The 18,287-nt window shown below is 34.4% G+C and overlaps 2 protein-coding genes across 14 annotated transcripts in view; one reads left to right on the top strand and one right to left on the bottom strand.

Annotated features, from left to right (window-relative positions):
* Positions 1 to 2,103, bottom strand: part of LOC105155959 (magnesium transporter MRS2-4) — a 7,909-nt gene extending 5,806 nt beyond the window's left edge. Inside the window, exons 1-4 of one of the 12 annotated variants that reach the window (XM_011071953.2) lie at positions 1,913 to 2,103; positions 1,247 to 1,386; positions 546 to 655; positions 56 to 377 (exon numbers count right to left, since the gene is read on the bottom strand). The gene's annotated coding sequence lies outside the window, so the exon portion shown is untranslated. Of the gene's footprint in view, positions 1 to 55; positions 422 to 545; positions 656 to 1,246; positions 1,387 to 1,912 lie in introns of all 12 variants that reach the window. The other 11 variants (XM_020691903.1, XM_020691904.1, XM_011071951.2 and 8 more) reach the window with 11 other exon arrangements.
* LOC105155958 (probable serine/threonine-protein kinase PBL19) lies at positions 9,918 to 14,161 on the top strand. 2 transcript variants are annotated; one of them, XM_011071950.2, is made up of 5 exons: positions 9,918 to 10,898; positions 11,938 to 12,198; positions 12,807 to 12,929; positions 13,277 to 13,747; positions 13,844 to 14,161. In XM_011071950.2, exons 1-5 carry the CDS (start codon positions 10,521 to 10,523, stop codon positions 13,847 to 13,849), a joined length of 1,239 nt encoding a protein of 412 aa, XP_011070252.1. In that variant the 5' UTR covers positions 9,918 to 10,520; the 3' UTR covers positions 13,850 to 14,161. The 2 variants fall into 2 exon arrangements, with proteins under 2 accessions (XP_011070252.1, XP_011070251.1); XM_011071949.2 differs by having other exon boundaries at positions 13,277 to 14,161.

Below are 18,287 nucleotides of genomic sequence, written 5' to 3'. Positions count from 1 at the left end.
AAACGAGCAATTTAATCACCAAACTTATGAGATTCGGGAAGAAATGAATGCTAACCTTCAATTGTTATGAATAAAGATCTTGAGAATGTCACAAACAGCAAATCTAGCAACGGAAAAAATAATTTTCCACAAGGTTTCAAATGGTTTCTTCTTCTGCTTCAAAAGCCCCCTTTTCTTTGCTTGCTGCTCCTTCTATTTCTCATCTCGCTTTTCCTCTCTCTCCTACTTGCGCATAGTAGCTGGCGCTCACGTGAGAATGAGTAACTCTTCAAATAGAGGGTTTTTGATAACTCAACATGAGCTTCGACTTTGTTGCTTCAGCATTATGCAACTCCAAAGCAAACCCAAGAAGATCACACACTTGCCACATCACGCACCTGCATACAGAATGCGCACAGAATAATATAGCATGCACCAGCTGCTATGTAATCCATGATGACACATTCATGTGAGACCCAGAGACTGGAAATGAGCCAAGTTTTCAGATGTAAAATTGATACAATCAGTCAGAGAAAATGCACATACTTTTCTCAATACATACTTACAGGCTAAAAATTGATCAAAGGAATTCATTACGGAACCACCCAATTGGCAGAAAACCACTTTGCTCACCCTAGATTCCCCGAACCTTCTGCACATTAAGTTCTGTTCTAACCTATTCATACAAGTACAACATCAATTCACCGACTGTGAGAAGAGCATAGAACAATAATCGTAGCCTATCCTTCTATGCAGCAAATACACCAATGTACCTTCCCCAGCCCCATTCACCAATCCAACACACAAAAACCCAAATGTAAATCCATGTATCTCATTTCAACATGACTCCATTTCCAGGTTAACACTCTAAAAGTGAAATATGAACCATGGCAGACTTTAACTTGACTCGTATTCATCAATATGCCACCTCATATCATATTAGAAACTGGAAAAAGAAAGAAACTCCATTTCAAACTCTCGTAACCTCTCATCAATCATCTTAGATCCGAAACACTTCCTCCACCTCGTCGAACAAACAAGAAACCCTAAGACCAAATCGAAATAAAACCAAAATACCTCCCTCCTCACCGCTTTTTCCTTATTCACTCACCAATACGAGCGTATAAATAACTTATTATGGGATAAAAACCAAACCATTACCATCGGATTCCAAAATCTAAACCAGAAATTAAACCGTACAAAAAGCATAAACGAATAAGAACTAAAATAAAAAAGAAAAGCAAGGAAGTTCGATCTCAAGGCTTACGAGATGACGAGCACGAAGCACAGCGACGGATTTGCGGGCTAAGATGGAAGCCATCGCGGGTTTGTGACTGTGGCGCTGTTCTAACAAGCGAAGGCCAATTGCAAGCTATAAGCCTATACTCACAGGCGGTGTACTCAACTCTCAAAGAACGGAAACATTATTTTTTTAGAAAGAAAATAATAGAAAAAATATATATAAGTAATTTAATTTTAAATATACAACTCACACAAGTACACATATCTTTTTCACAAACACAGACCCAGAACAAAATATATGCATACAAGTTGAGCTATGTAAATGCGTATGTAAGAAAGTTAGTGTAGTTTGACTTTAACCTTTCCGGCGAGAGGAACGGACTCCATATCGACAGAGACGGAATCACTGGAGTCCGCCATTACGCTTTTCTCTTACTATAATTCTCTCTCTCTTTCTCTCTCTAATTATTTTTTTACTCTCAAATTCAAGACGTGTTTGATTTGGCATACACAGCTTATATACCAATCTCTCCTCTCTCTCTCTCTCTCTCTCTCTCTGAATGTGTATATATATATATATGTTGAATGAATGTATGTATAATGGCGAGTTGAGTTGAGTCCAACGTAATTGGTAAAATATGAGGAGACCAAGCCGACGGTAAGACCAAGAATATGAGGAGAAATGGCAAACCTGTTCGAGCTCTTGCTTGGCCAAGTACCGATAACAACAATCGTCTTCCTCGTCGCCGCTGGTAGATGAATTGGAGCTTGCAATAATTGGTTTGGGGCTAGGGTTTCAGATTTTAGATTCGGGGAGAAAGTTGTCGTGAGTTGAGGAATGAAAGAGTTAGAAAGAAATTGGGAATTAGACTTGCGAGAGAGAAACAGAAATTGGGAATTAAAATTATATTGTTATAAATAAATAGTATTAGATATTATTATATTAATTAAAAAAATATTAAATATATAGTATAATATCTTAATTTATTGTTATAAATATAAATTACTAATTAGTTTACTAGTAATATAATTAGTAAAAACATAATATATATATTAAATTATCAAAATACTTGCATATAATTTTATATAGTTATTAATATTAATAAAAAAAATAAACATAAGTTATTTTTTAAAAGTTATTGATCTTATTATGTACAAAATAAAATTAAGAGATGAATTTCTTAAATCAAACTACTAAAATAGTGATTGATCTCATTATATATATAATAAAATAATAATAAAAATAATTAAAATTGTTCGACCATCATTATTATTATTATTATTATTATTGATCTTTAGATTAAGTCATAGAAATTAAATTTTAAGGTAATAAAATAGATTGCATAATACATACTATGTATCTTGGTATAAATATAAAACTCACAAAATAGATATAAAGAATCATAAATTAATTGTTAGAACTTGTCATTTTAAAAAGGTATAAGAGATTTCAAATAGATATTAAAATATAATATAAAAATTTATATGTGTCATATTAAATAATTATTTTAGAAAAATATTAGAATTTACTAAATTATTAATTAAGATTGTTTTCGTATAAAGATTAAATGTATGAATTAAAGTATCATAATTAATTATTATATAAAATAAAATGTATGATATTGATTAATAATCGTAATATATGGCCAATTTTGAGTATAAAATTCATAAAGTATTGAATATGAAATTAAACATATAAAAATTTTAAAATAAAAATATATATAACAAATAACATATGGAGAGAAGCTGCAAGAAAGACACTCCTGGACAAGGGACGAAGCAGAAAACCCTTTTTCGGCCTTCTTAAGGCGATAACACTTAGCGAACACGTGAGCAGTTGCAGGGTAACCATGGAAGCGAAGGACCACAAAGAAAATCTTAAAAGAATTCCGAACTAACTAATTTAAAGGGACTTAAAAGATGTAGGCGGCTTCGGAATAAAAAAAAATGAATGGGGAAACGAAGACATGATCTCAATTGGGCGCCAAAAAAGCATAAATAATTAGGAGGAGGGAAGAACGGATGACTCACAGGAGAAGAAGTATATACAATAAATTCAGGCAGGACATGATACTCCTAGAGGAGTGGATTTATGGAGAAGGTATGCATGATAGAAGGTCCCCAGTCCGACGGCGACTGGGGAACCCTTTCCTCCTCCTCCTGCTCCTCCACTGGAGGATCTCCCCTGAAAGAAGACCCAGAAGGTTCACTCGCCACAGAGGATTCAGGCGTCTCAGCCTCCTTTGGTGGAGACCTCACCCTCTCCTCCTTAGGGAAGACCCCTCCTCCTCATCATCATCAGTATTCTGATCTATCAAGCGATGAGTAACAACAGTGGCATACCTTAGTCTCCAACTCAACCCCTTCCAAAATGAGGCGGGATAAGGTCTGGCCTACTAGAGGTGGCCTCCGATGGATCATCGCCCTGGAAGGTCTACTTAAAGTAAATGAATAGATTCACTAGAGGAAGACATTTTTTCAAGGACGAAGAAAACTCTGAAGAAAAAGAATAAGAGATACTTACAGAAAAAAAAAAAAATGAAGGTTGGAATGGAGGCCCTGGTGCTTTGAAGAAGGAACCTTTTGTAAGAGAAGAGGAGGAACTTGAGAGGTTGTTGAAGAAGGGGTTTTAACGGAATAGCAGTTACCAAGCGTGTGGAGGGGAGGCCATCGAACGTGCGTGGTGCGTTTTTTTTTTTTTTTTCAAAAAGCCGCCTGTGCCTAGGCAGGGGTTGGCGGACCCCTACCTGTTTATTACCTCAGGAAAAAGTATAGTGTGTACAATAAAAAAATAGTAAACAAAAAGTACTTACTCCCTTTACATTCAGAATTTCTAATTTATTTGCAACATTAGTGAGTAATACGAAAAACAAGATCTATCTGAGCCTAGGAAACAAAAAGATCTTGACATGTAGCCTTGCCCATCCCTTCTATGCGTTGGTTGGACCTATTGCTTAGTGCCCCCCGCCAAGCTCTCCCTCAATGCCCGACCAGAGACACTCCCAAAGCGTCACACAAGCTCATAACCAGCGAAGGTAAGGAGTGCCCAATTTGTCAAGTTGGACAATACCTCGTGTTACTCCCGTAATGTCTGCCTGATAAAAAACCCGAGTCAATTATTGAGAAGTGGCGTCCTTCGCAAGATGGTCAGCCGCTCCATTAACCTCCCGAAAAATAGGGCGAACGTCCAATCCTAATTCCTGTTGGAGCTGCATAATGCGCATTATCAAATGTTGCACCTCCCACATCCCAAACGCTCGAGACTGTAAGAGTTGGAAAACTACGGTTGCGTCCACCTCAACCACTATGGGTGTTAAACTATGTATCAGGGCAAGCTCCAAATCACTCCAGAAAGCAGTAAGCTCTGAAACCACACTGGTGGCTATGCCCAAGGCAAACTGGTATGCAAATCGCATTTGTCCAACAACATCTCGAATAATGCTCGCCGCTGCTGCCTACCCAGGGTTCCCAAGCGAGGACCCGTCCGATTTAAGTTTGAACCAAGCCGGAGAGCCGGTACTCCAATGCACCACTCTGGATGCCCAAGGCACCATCGGTTTGAAATAGAAGCCTATAGCCAACGCCCGGTGCAAGTCATCCTTTCACTGTGTGCTCTTCAAGATCTGTGTTGCATACAGTGTGCGGAGATGACGTTGAACCTCAAATATGATGCTTGTGGCCGTAAATTATACCGCACGATATTTTGCAGCATTCCGATGCGTCCATGTAAACCATAGGATCAGGAATGGTAACAAAGTGCAAATATGCAAATCCAAGTGGAACGGAATGGAGTAACGCCATAAGTGCACCATATGAAGAAGGTCCCCTATTTCACAAAGCCTAAGCCCAAAGATGTTAGCAAAGTGCTGCTACACATCCCGCACTGCTGCACCTTCAACAAATAGATGCGGAATGGTCTCCTTTGTCTCGCAGTATTGACATTTAGATGGGAAACTAAAGCCCTTCTGCTTCATGCGTGCATCCACTGGAATCCAGTCCTGGAATAGCCGCCACAAGAAAACGGACATCGTTGGTCGTAAGGAACGATGCCATATATCTGTTAAAAATTACTGCCGAGGAGAAGCCATACGAAAAGCCTCCCAAGCCGATGTTGTGGATGAGGAGGAACCTTATCTATGAGTCACGCCTTCCTTGCTAGACATCAGGATCCCCTTTAGCAGGACTCATATTGTAGAGGAACTCCTCCTCTATAAATATGGGAAGTACCTCTTGGCAGGCAACCTCTCTCTTTCCACACTCAAAAACTTCTCTTGCTGATACTCTGCTACTCTAATCTCGTGCTCTTACATACGGAATTCTTGTTTTATCATAATTTCTCATCATAATTCATTTTCATACTTATTTATTCTTAATTCGGGACTAACTTAAGTATCAGAGTACTAACCTTTTATTTTACAGGTCCTCTTTCTGAAGAACTTTCACTCAATTAGCTCAAAATCGACATCAAGATCCAAGAACTTTGGACCGTGCTAAAATCGCACACATCATATATAATATTTAAAAAATCCATTGAAAAAGAGTTATTTGTGAATTGGTCTCAATGATTCTAAATTAGATAAAATTAAAAAAAAATAAAATAAAATAAGAAATAATTTAATGTATGATTTTGCCAAAAACAAAAGTAGATAAAAAAAATTAAGTTTAAAACCTAAACACCAAGGTTTGATAGGGTCTAGAGACCCATGAATCTATTGAACTAGATAGAGTCTGAATACATGATAATTTTTTGAACTTTTTTTTAATTTGAATTTGGTTAGAATCTTAGCGTATCAATTAACAGAAATAATGCTCTCAATAAAAATCTGTTCTGAGACTATGGGGTGCTTCAAAAGCATAGTCTAAATTGCACGGATCAACCAACCCCTCCACCAGTTGAATTTCGCAAGATGCACTAAGCAGCCCCAAATATAATAGAAACAGGCAGTTTTTTATATGTGAAAGAACTCAGATGTTCATCGCCAACAGACAGTTTTTTGTTGATTCGATTTTTTATTTTCACATTTTACATCATGAAAATTCAGATAATTCCAAAGCTGATGGCAGTTGGGCCCCACGCGAGATGGCTGACCTTAGCGCTGACTGAAGTGTCTGGGCCTCAATTGATGAAAAATAAATAGAGCGTTAAGATTATGTAAGAGAGAGAGAGAGAGAGCCGCGTGAGATTGTGACACGTGAGCGTCCAGAAATTCAACACACAAACAAAAGGTTGTACGGAGAATACTTTTGCACTGGGAAAACTTAATAATAATCTCAAGTATATTATGTTTATGTTCTCCATATTAGATTAAAATATATAAATACTTTTTATTTTAGAATTAGTTATACTTTTATTCTTCTAGATTTGATATAATTACATTAAATTTTCTATAATTTGAAAAATTACATCTGACACTTCTAAAGTTTGCTTTTGTCTAACAAATAAATTTTTATGTTAGTCCAAATTCAATAAATTTGCTGATATTAACAAAAAATTAGAAAAAAAAAATCTATTTTTATTCTTATTGACTTACTACCGTTACACCAGCTTTTTGTGAAATCCATTTTTATTCTTAATTGACTTACTACCTTTGCACTAGCTTTTTGTGATATCAAAAATACCATTCATGATAAAATAACTAATTTACTCAACTTTTTCAAATTTAAATTAATTGATAATTTTTCCTTTTCTTTCTTTTTATCAATGTAATGTATTGCTATATATATATATATATATTATATTCTTATTTTTAATATGTTTTAAAACATGAAATATTATTTATTATATGTACGTAGGAACAACATGCCATAAAAGCTAGTAATATAAAAAGAAAAACCCCACACTCATAGAAAAGTTAATGACACCAATGCACCAATTTTTGTGAAATAAAAAATGCCCGTTATATAAATAACTAACTTATTCAACTTTTTAAAATTTACGTTAATTGATAAATCATTTTTTCTTGTTATTAATATAATGTACTGGTTTATATATTTTACTTTTATTTATAATATATTTTAAAGCGTAAGAGATTATTTAATATATGCAAGCAGGAATAGTCTGCCACAACGACTTGTATATAAAATAATAAGTTAATATTAAATTTACAAAAAATAGTGACCAAAAAAATAAATGAAAATCAGAGAAAAAGGAATAACTATTGAAAGATAATGGGGAGTGGGAAGTTAGATGCGCGGGTGGATTAATAAATAAATTAAATATTAAAATTGACATACCAAAGACATCGATTCACCCTTTTTCAATTATATACAGTATAAATTTCTACTTGCATATAATTAGAGAATACCAAATTTTGTGTCTCTGGTACAGCAAAACTACCTCCAAGTAGTACTAATAAAAAAAGAAAGGTGGTTTATACTTGCGAATGATAATTAATAACACTGCCCTACTAAATTTTCTGATCTAGGAAAAATTAAGATAACTAACTTAATCAACTTCTTAAGTTTTAATAAGTTAATTTCTTTTCTCTTTTTCTCTTTTTTTTTAAATATAATATATATTTATAATATAAAAATTTATTATTATATACGTACAAAAATAACGTACTACAATAACGAATAAAATAAATTAAATGGGCGTAAAAGCTGAGTCCCGAAACGTTTAACTTAAATCCTAGGAATTGACCAAGAAAATATGGTGTGAATTGGTCGTCTCGTCTGTGTTGTACGTCTTGGCAGTTAGGCATCTTTATCTTTGAATTAAGTCTTCACTTCTTTCCTTTTCATACGCAATTTTTTAGTGTTAGTACGCTCTTCATTAATTCCACACCCTCATCCCTCTCACATGGTCTATGCACCAACTTAGCCTCCCTGCGCTTCGTAAATTAATTAGGGATTTAATACAATTTATATATTTATAATATTGTAAATGAATAAATTATTTTTTTATAAAAAAATTAAATTTTATCCTTCTTATATTTTTGTTAAAATGAAGCAATTTACGTCCTTGTTTAGAGAGGTAAATTGCTTCATTTTTAAAAAATACAAAGGGTAAATTGCTGCATTTTAGAAAATACAGGGGGCAAATTGCTATTTTTTTTAGAGTAGGATGATTTGCTTATTTGCAATATCACCGGGAATTGTTTGTATTTTTTTTTCAATTAATTAGGTTAATTATATTTTGATGTTCAAACTATGATTATTCTATACTTTGACATCTAAATCCTTTTTTTTTTTTTTTTTTTTTTTTTTTGTGTTTCCTTTTTTTTTTTTTTTTTTTTTTGTATGTGTGTCTACTTACCATCTCAACTTTACGAATTTTTGCACTTAGCCATTTATAAATATTTTTCAATCAAGATTTTTATCGAAAAAACATCATATGCAGTGTCATGTGATAATTTGGTTTTGTAATGTGATATTTTTCACATATGTGCAACATGCAATGTTCTTCCGGTAGAAAGACCAACAAAAAAAGGGTCATATATGGTGAAGTGCAAAGTTGTTTTTTTGCAAAGTTGAGATAGTGAGTTGATACAAAAAAAAAAAGTTTTGATGACAAAGTGTAAAAATAGACATAGTTCAGATTACAAAATATAATTTACGCAATTACTTATAAAGGTAAATTAAGACAGGCTCCCCTAAATTTTTTATAATTATAAATACTTTCTTATTGCTTAAAAAATTATAAATACACCCTTAAAGTTACAAAAATCCTAACAAATACCCAATTGTGACAGCTCATTCCGGGGTGTTTGTTAGGATGTTTATAATTTCAGGGGGATATTTATAATTTTTTAAATAATAAAGAGGTATTTGTAATAAAGGTAAAATTCAAGGAAATCCCTTGTAATTTACCTTAATTTAAATTATAACTAATATTCAGAATCCTCACATCTACACCTCTTGATATATGATTTATCTACACAGATCATTAATGTTTTTCAGAAAATTACACGTACAACCACAAAAAGCGTTGACATTACTTACACAAACATTATATTAAATTAATAATATGAAATTATATTTTTTTCCCAACATTTATGAAGAAATGTACGTTAAATAAAAATATTTTATTTCATGTAAATTAAAGCTCAACCATTGTTATTATCTGAAAAAAGTTGCCTGAACAATTGAATTATGAGTTCGGTAACAAATTAATATATTATATCGTACATTTGTCCCAGATTTATTCTCCTCGATTTTTATTGAACTTCCAACATTAAATTTCATTTTTGAAATATTGTTTTTTCACAAACACCTAATTATTTGAGAATATAAGGCGGTGATGTAGAAATATGAAAAAATACAAGAAATTTTTTTGTAATATTGCAAATGAGCAAATTAATTCCATATGATAAAAAGATAACAATTTAACTCCCTGTGCTTTTTAGAATAAAGCAACCTACCTTCCTGTTATAAGAGTTAAATTGCTTCATTTTGAAAAATATAGGGTAGAGAAGGGTAGGAGTTAAATTTCAAGGGGATTAATTTGCTCATTTATAATATTATAAGGGATAATTTGCATTAAGCCCTGTAAAAATATCATGTGGATTTGGAGCCAAATAATATAATAAAAATAAAATACATTGAGTTTAGTATACTTCATGATATATTTATGTATAATTGAGATATATATATATGTATTATTTTGAAATTATAATTTAATTTAATTATACATTTTTTTTATGTTTAAGATAAACATATATAAAAATGGTGTGATAACAAAAATGTGGCGACGGGATATGTCCATCGTTCTGTCTCCTGTGTGCGTACTCGTCTGCCCAATTTCCATATCTCAGACGTAAACACACAGTCCCACACGCATTCTAATTTTCCTTGGCTTTCACGTCTGTTTCTTTTGTGATTTTCCATGCCAGCTTGATTCTTGATTGCTTTCCTCCATTCCCACTTGAGTTTTGCTCTGCCTGCAGTCAATCCCAGCACCCCATCTCGTCTGCCCTGCCATCATTCTATCTATATAATATACCCTTCTTTCCCTCGAGATTTTGCCTTTATTTGGACATAGTTTTTGCTTTTTGTGGGGTTTTCAGCCCTTCTTGAGTTGGCTTTTTTTCCTGCCTAATGCAACACCGCTGATCTGTGAGAAAAACGACAAAAGAAATGATGCAGTTTCCTTGCCAATGATCAAGTGTTTGAACACAAGTCATAGACGTGAATCTTGAATTTGCTGTTCCGGAAGTCTTTGTTGGCGTTTCATCACTGCTTCTGCGTCATCCCTGTTTGATTTTTTGTTTTCTGGGACTCTTTTGTTGATTGGGTTTTCGCTGCTGGTTGTGTTGTAAAGGTGAAAAAGTTCTAGCCTGGAGAAATTATTCTTGAAAATGATGAAGTGTTTTTACATATTCAAAGACAAGGACAAGGACAAGTCCAAGTCCAAGTCCAAGTGCGGGGCTGCGAAATCAGCGCCTGAATTGAGTGAGAGAAGTAAAGCAGATGATTCACAGCGCAATCGTGCAGCTAAATCCACTGGTTCTATGTCATCCCCTCGAAGCATACCGGAAATGTACAAGGAAAAAGAGCAAAATTTGAAGGTGTTTTCTCTGTCGGAGCTCCAAGAAGCAACCAACAATTTCAACAGGTTGCTCAAGATCGGGGAAGGTGGTTTTGGGAGTGTTTATAAAGGCTCAATTAAACCTGCAGATGGGAAGGGTCATCCCACCATTGTTGCCATTAAGAAACTCAACGCACATGGATTGCAGGTATGTGTTAGATACTAGCTTCAAGCCCTTTTATTTATTCTTTTAGATCAATAATTCCCGGATGCTTGTTACATTATTTGTGTGTGTGTGTGTTTGGATGGATCTATTTTCTCCTCAGTGTGCTGCTGAATGTAACACTAGCTTGAAATGCTGTAGAAGTTTGAATGATAAGAGCAAAAGGGTATCTGGATATTGGCTTAGATAATCTCTGAGTTATATATTACAATGAAAATGGGATATCAATGATATATAGTGCATATTCTTGAGATAGCCATAATCAGCAGAGCAATTAGAAAGAAGTGATGATTCAGAAAATAACTGTTGCAGAATCATCATCTTTTTGCTTATTGCTTGCCGAATTCGTGATCTTGTAAGAGTTTGTTAACTGCCTAACCTACAATGTGATTGTGGTGGAAGCAGTCAATTCTCTGAAGAGAAGTAGATACTTAAGCCAAATCTATAGTGGCGGCTGAAAGAATGTTTACTAGAAATTGCTCATCCTAAAAGGATCATGCACAAAGATGGAGCTGTTTTTTTCTGATATCAGAGATACAGCATTTTCTTTTCTGAACTAGTGAACCGTCAGGAACTACTGAATATTGTATTCATACTTGAAGGGTTACTACACTATTTACATAATGTAAAAGCATTAAAGGGCTTATCCTCATACTGCTCATCTCCAACTGGCCTGTCTAATTACAAGTAGACTATATGGGTGTAGGGGAACAAGATCCAACTAGAACTGCTTGATTGACCCCTTTATAGCTCATTCATTAGGCTTGGGATGAATGAGATCAATACCTATTGCTTGAAACAAGACTCGTGTTGGAGGAGTTTTGAGCATGAGCTACCGCTGTGGAGGTGGCTGAGACCTGGATCCCTCAAACCACCCATATCACTGCTGCAAATAGTAATACATAACACATTGCCTAGTTCTGATTTCAAGAATTTAGCATTTAATAGTCTGTATATCAGTTCATAAACCGCTATGGTTTCTCCCTTCTTATAATTCACCTTTAACTGTTCGTTAATCATGTAGGGCCACAAGCAATGGGTTGCTGAAGTCCAGTTTCTTGGAGTGCTAGATCACCCCAATCTTGTAAAGCTTTTAGGATACTGTTCTGTGGATGGAGAAAGAGGCATCCAACGGCTGTTGGTTTATGAGTACATGCCTAATAAAAGTTTGGAGGATCATCTTTTCAACAGGGCTAAGCCAACAGTACCTTGGATTACCAGATTAAACATTATCCTTGGGGCCGCTCAAGGAATGGCTTATCTGCACGAAGGTTTGGAAGTCCAGGTACAATTTTCTCTTTTTTTTTTGTTCTCTAGTGAAGTTAGTTGATCAGTCAGAACTGCTGCCTACAACTGAGTTTCAGAGTTCAACGAACTCTGCATGTTTGAGGTTTTCATTGGCTAGACAGGATCTGCGTCCGTGAAAAACCAATATAGCCAAACTAGTATATGACCTATAAAACCTAAATTTATCATCTTTAAATCCTACTGAAGTGATGGATCATCAACTGAGATTTATTTGGGAGTTCCCTGTCGAGCAAAGTCAACCATATACACTGTTCTCTCAATCTCTCTCGGTATAACAATTTTCCAGTGTTTATACAAGATGCTAGCGCAGTACATGAATCATAAATCACATATCTGTAGATTTTCTTTCATAGTCTCCCTGTGGGAGTCAGATATCCCAAAACAAGATGATCTAAAAGTCCTAGACAAAATTCCTTCCTGGGGCAGTAATAAGGAGCCAGGCGGCAGAAACCTTGCCTCTGATTCTCATTGTAGATGCAGCAGAACTATTTGATACTCATAAACAAGCTAAAAATTCCGTATATACTATTTCCGGAAAGAATCCATTATCAGATTCTCTCATATTTTCTTATTTTATATTGAAAGGTGATATATCGAGATTTCAAATCCTCAAATGTGCTACTAGACAAGGATTTCAATCCCAAGCTTTCTGACTTTGGGCTTGCAAGGGAAGGTCCTACTGGTGAACGAACTCATGTCTCTACAGCGGTAAGCTGGAATTCTTTATTATGTTGAATGATAAATTGAGACTAAAAAAATACTTCACTTACTCAAGGTTGGTCCAATTTTAATTTCATTCTGAAGCACTTGTGCCGTAGTCTGTTGGACATGCAAAAGTACTATCTTAGCAAGAATCTGGAGAATGCCAAATTACAATAGGATATAAAGTTTGATGTCATTTTACCTTGTATAAAGTCTTAATCTGATTGCTTCTTATATGCAGTATGAGTAACACTGTTGGAGCGTTAATTGCAGAATCACGTCCTAGACCTTAACTGGTGTCTTTACCAGAACACACTTTTTTCTGATATTTTGAACTTCTTTTCTCATATTAGCCTGTAGGGACACGTGGATATGCTGCCCCGGAATATGTCGAGACCGGCCATTTGACAGTGAAGAGTGATATCTGGAGCTTTGGAGTTGTCGTTTATGAGATTCTTACAGGAAGGCGGACATTGGAGAGAAACCTCCCAGCGGCAGAGCGAAAGCTACTAGAATGGGTGAGACAGTTCCCAGCTGATAGCAAGAAATTTACCATGATCATCGATCCACGTCTCCAAAACCAATACTCACTAGACGCTGCTCGAAGAATTGCAAAACTGGCAGATAGCTGCTTGAACAAAAATGCAAAAGATAGGCCAAGCATGAGTCAAGTTGTGGAGATCTTGAAGCTAGCAATCGACGAATCAAAAGGAACTTCTTTTGATCCAAGAAGTGCTCCTTCATTGAGAACTATCCCCCCAACTAAACCTTTCAGAAGTTTGGAAGCTGCCAGCACTTCCAGACACACACCCCACATGGCTCAGGCAAGTATTTCTCAACTTCATTCACTTCTGCAACCCATAGTAACTTTACTTGACAGCTGCAATTCATGTCTACCTTTCCTTTCCCGATTCTTACAGGCTTGAAACTGAAGGAAATGTAGTCTGCTTGTTAAAACTTACGCACCAACAAAATTCAAAATGCAAATACTCCGAACCTTTTGTTCTGCAATTCACATGGAGTTGGACTTCAGCGGCTTCACTTGTAGATAAATGAGAATCTGTCAGATATGTTCGGCTGCACGGTTGGTCTGGTTCAGAGATATTGTTCTTTGTACTCTTATGATAGCCAGCAATTAGGATTGTAGTTTAGCATGTTTCAGTACACAAAACTTCGAGGCAAGTATTTGTGCATTTAGTAATCGGCCTTTTAATAATCATATTATTTTAAAGGCTCAATCCTGATTTATTTAATCTTATTAAATCCAATTTAATTAATTAATATGTCTAAATTAATCATATTAAATTAATTTGACACGACACGAAATTTAATTACTCTTATTAGTTAATATTTGGACTTTGCATCGCATGGGCTCTTCATTAAATGGTCACATTATTTAACACTCTAGAATTAATTCGAACATTTTAAATTTATTTATTTCCTCCATAATTAATTCATTAAATAGTTCTATTATATTTATAGTAATTTGCGTGTGACTCTATAAGTCCACCTTCAATTGGTCTTGGGTTCGTGTTAGTATATTATTTAATAGACAAATATATTGTACTAGATTAGTTAGGTCACATTTAATTAATCACTCTTGATTAATGTTTAATCCAATAGTACCCGTTACTATGGGTGGCTGTGTAGCAACAGTTCACGACATCAGAGAACATGTGAAGATGGTGTGAACCTGTTGGTTCTCGAGTGTATACGAATACGGTCCTTTCATCAGTCATCTTCCCATCTTAGTCTAGGACATGGAATTATATATTGATTCCCATCCGAAACCAAGTATATGTGTAACAATTTTTATTTGTGTTACTCCTTAAATCAACATAGGAAACACCTTTCTATTTAGTCGATAGCTGTGGTCACAAACTTAACAGAACTAGACACGACTAGGAGAACACAAGAGATTACTATCATCTCATGATAGACAATAGGAGTAGAGTCTAGAAGGGGTGGGAGCAGTCATTGGGATGGCAGATTTTTGTACACTGCGTTCGGCATTCGACAAACAATAAGACTGAAATTTGGGTAATATATAGCGTGGCATCGACTACGACAAGTTTAGATGGTTGACTTAATTTTATTTTAAATACAGTCTTAATTTCACAATAATATTTTTTGATAATGTCGATCTCTCTGGGATCTTCATATAACTACGCCTTATTTAAGTTATTATAGATATTTTAAACAAAAAAAAGATCTCAAATAAAAATTAAAAAACGAAAAATAAAGTAAAAGTGAAAAAATTCTAGTGTACTTTCTCAAGAATAGTTGAACTAAAAAAACACTTATTGCAATTTCGAGTATATTAGTAAGATAATTTCTATTTGGGATTCAATTATTCAAATGCATGATTAGTTATGCCTTTGCTGATAGCATAATCGATTAGATATTTTAAAAGATTAGAACTATATTTCTCAATAATTGCATTAAAATAATTAACTTAGGAATGCGAAAACAAACACTAATACAAAAGAAAGAAATTGAGAAATAGAATCAACAAATCCACATATATTAAAGTTATACTATATATTCATTAAGGATATTTCATTACAAAATCTTAATAAATTGCAATTATTTTACACAATATCATAATTATTAGAATAGATGATCAGAAAGCCAAGCATGAGGCCATACCGATTCTTTCAATAATTACTATACTAACTTGAACAAAAAATTATTACTAATTATATCTTCATTACAATTCAAAGTTTATATTATGTTTATAATTTCTATAGCTATCTTTTAACAATTAATAAAAAGGATAGATGTTAGTTATTTTCGCATGATGCACGTGCACCTTAATAGTTCTCTAAGGCCTCGTTTACTTGTCTGTATTAGTTTGTATAAGCAAAATAGTATATTTTGAGAAATAGGTTTATCCGCGGTTGTTGAAAGTAGGTTTACATGTTTATAGTTTGTTGACCAAAATTTTTAATTTGTTGTTGAAGAATGTGTTTTTTTTGGCTGCCTTATGTTGTTTTATTTTTTAGATTATTGTGTTTGTTATAAATATTTATTTTTTTATTTTCGGGCATTATGCATTTCATTATGCGTATTTATGTAAAATACTACATTCATAACTGGCGGCTTTCTTATTTTTGAAAATACATTGTTTGTGTTAGGATGCGATTCGAAGAGAAATTAGAGGTTTATGTTGCCGTTCAAGATATTTTGGCTGATACATTCCAGAAATTAATGTTGTTTTATCAGTTATATCATTTTCGAAGGTTGAAATTAGAATGTATCCATGCAAGAAGAACCTTAAGATATAGCCTACAAAACGGAGTACCCACCCAAGTCCATCTTATGAGGAGGCTTGCTAAATTTAGTGATGCGGCTTGCATTGATAACTTAAGAATGAGTAGAAATGCATTTCGAAGGTTGTGTCTTATATTGCAAAACCAAGGAGGATTCCGGACTCTAAATACATTTCAGTATGTTCACAAGTAGCTATATTTTTAAATATTTTAGCTCATCATAAGAAAAATCGTACTGTCAAATACAACTTCATACGCTTCGGATGAACTGTAAATATGCACTTTCATCGTGTGTTTAACGTTGTTTTGAGACTCCATCCGTTATTGTTGGAAAGCCTATTCCATTGCAATTGGACAACCCCTGTGCAAGATGGAAATGGTTTGAGGTAATTTATTTTCACTTTTTTGGTTTGTGTACAAACAGTTACTTGGTGCTGAGTTGTAATTCCAATTTCGTTAAAAAGTTGTTAAGGGCTGTTTGGGAGCTTTGGACGGAACGTACATTGATCTACGTGTTCGTGTGGAAGAAAAAGCCAGATACAGAACACGTAAAGGATCAATTTCTGTGAATTTTCTTGGTGTGTGTGAGAGAGAGATGTGCTTCATATATGTGCTAGCTGGACGACAAGAAAATGTCGCTGATGGTAGAGTTCTGTATTTAGAGCTATGCAATTACCCTTCCAACTGGCCTTAATATACCTAGAGCTACTAATCTCTTAACCCATTGTAACAGTTTAAAGTGACACAATCTGAAGAGTACTAACCTTGACAATAATATTAAATGTGTTTTTAGGCAATTACTATTTGGTTGATAGTGGATAAAACAACGATGAAGGGTTATTATCACCATACAGAGGGGTTCATTATCATTTGAAAGAATGAGAGTCAGGAAATAACACGACACAAAATCACGAGTAGTTTTTCAATATGAAGCAGGTATATGCTCGTATGTGATTGAACATACATTTGATTAATTGAAGCTCATTGCCGATCTTGAGATCCCCATCATTCTATTCTGTCGATGACCAGAATTGCATAATTATTGCTTGTTGTCTTTTACACAATTTCATACATCACGGAACGTCTGTTGATCTGATAGAAACAACGTTCAATGAGTCTATGACTGTCGGTGGCGATAAAAACACTGAATGCTTTGGCACTGTGGAGACAAACCTAGTGTGGAACTCGTGGAGGGATGGAATTGCTGAGTCAATGTATAGTTACTGCCTTGGACAGTCATGATGTTTTATTTGTTGCTTTGACATTACATGAGTTAGACTATAAGATGGCTGGTCATTTCTGTGTTTTCTTGTTTGATGGTGTATGCTTTTATTTGACTCTAAAATGTATTGTTCAGTTTTGATTAATGATCGAATTGTACATATGAACCTTAAACTATATGACCATGTACATAATGTATTTATATGTTGCTAGTTCGTTAGTTACTTATGGAGGACGATGAAAGCAAAGGACTTGGTCGACGAGGGGATTAAAGTCTCAATCATTTGGGAATGTTTTCTAATACATAGTTGGAAATGAAACACATTAAATAGACAAAATGATCCATTTAAAATACATCTCACTATGATTCACCAACAAGAATGAAATCTAGAAAGGCTGATCCATTTATATGTCTTGTCAACTCGTAAGAAACATTCCCATGGAAATACAAAGCCAAAACACAAAATGCCAGATACCATTGAAAAAACAATGCATATAGGAAAGGAATGAATTACATCAAAATAATGTCTACGCTACACCCAACACATAACTGCGAGTTGAACCCAGACATTTTCTAGCTACACCTATCTTCAATTTTTTTATTTTTTTTTATTTTTTTTGTGGCCCAAATGACTTGGATTTTCATAAATTTTGGAGTCAACGGAACGAATGGTTCATTGCAAATTCTAGATTGAAATGTGATAGGAGTGTATTTTGATATAATTTCAAATAGTGATTGACTATATTCTGATATTATAAAACTCTTAATTAAGTAATATATTGCAGATTTAGTTTATAAGGTTGATGGAACGAAAAAGAAAGAAGTTATAATTAACCACTTGACAGCTTTGCACATCCAGTTAGGCATGCC

Source organism: Sesamum indicum, linkage group LG2 (genome assembly GCF_000512975.1).
Source record: "Sesamum indicum cultivar Zhongzhi No. 13 linkage group LG2, S_indicum_v1.0, whole genome shotgun sequence".
Lineage (NCBI taxonomy): Eukaryota > Viridiplantae > Streptophyta > Magnoliopsida > Lamiales > Pedaliaceae > Sesamum > Sesamum indicum.
Note: the sequence above shows the minus strand (reverse complement) of the source record. Positions and strands in the feature narration are given on the sequence as shown.

Bases quoted from the DNA above. Each gene is read 5' to 3' on its own strand.
- LOC105155958 (XM_011071949.2), top strand. From the start codon at position 10,521: ATGATGAAGTGTTTTTACATATTCAAAGACAAGGACAAGGACAAGTCC. The intron at 12,199-12,806 runs GTACAATTTTCT...TTATATTGAAAG, and splicing joins ACGAAGGTTTGGAAGTCCAG to GTGATATATCGAGATTTCAA. The intron at 12,930-13,276 runs GTAAGCTGGAAT...TTCTCATATTAG, and splicing joins GAACTCATGTCTCTACAGCG to CCTGTAGGGACACGTGGATA.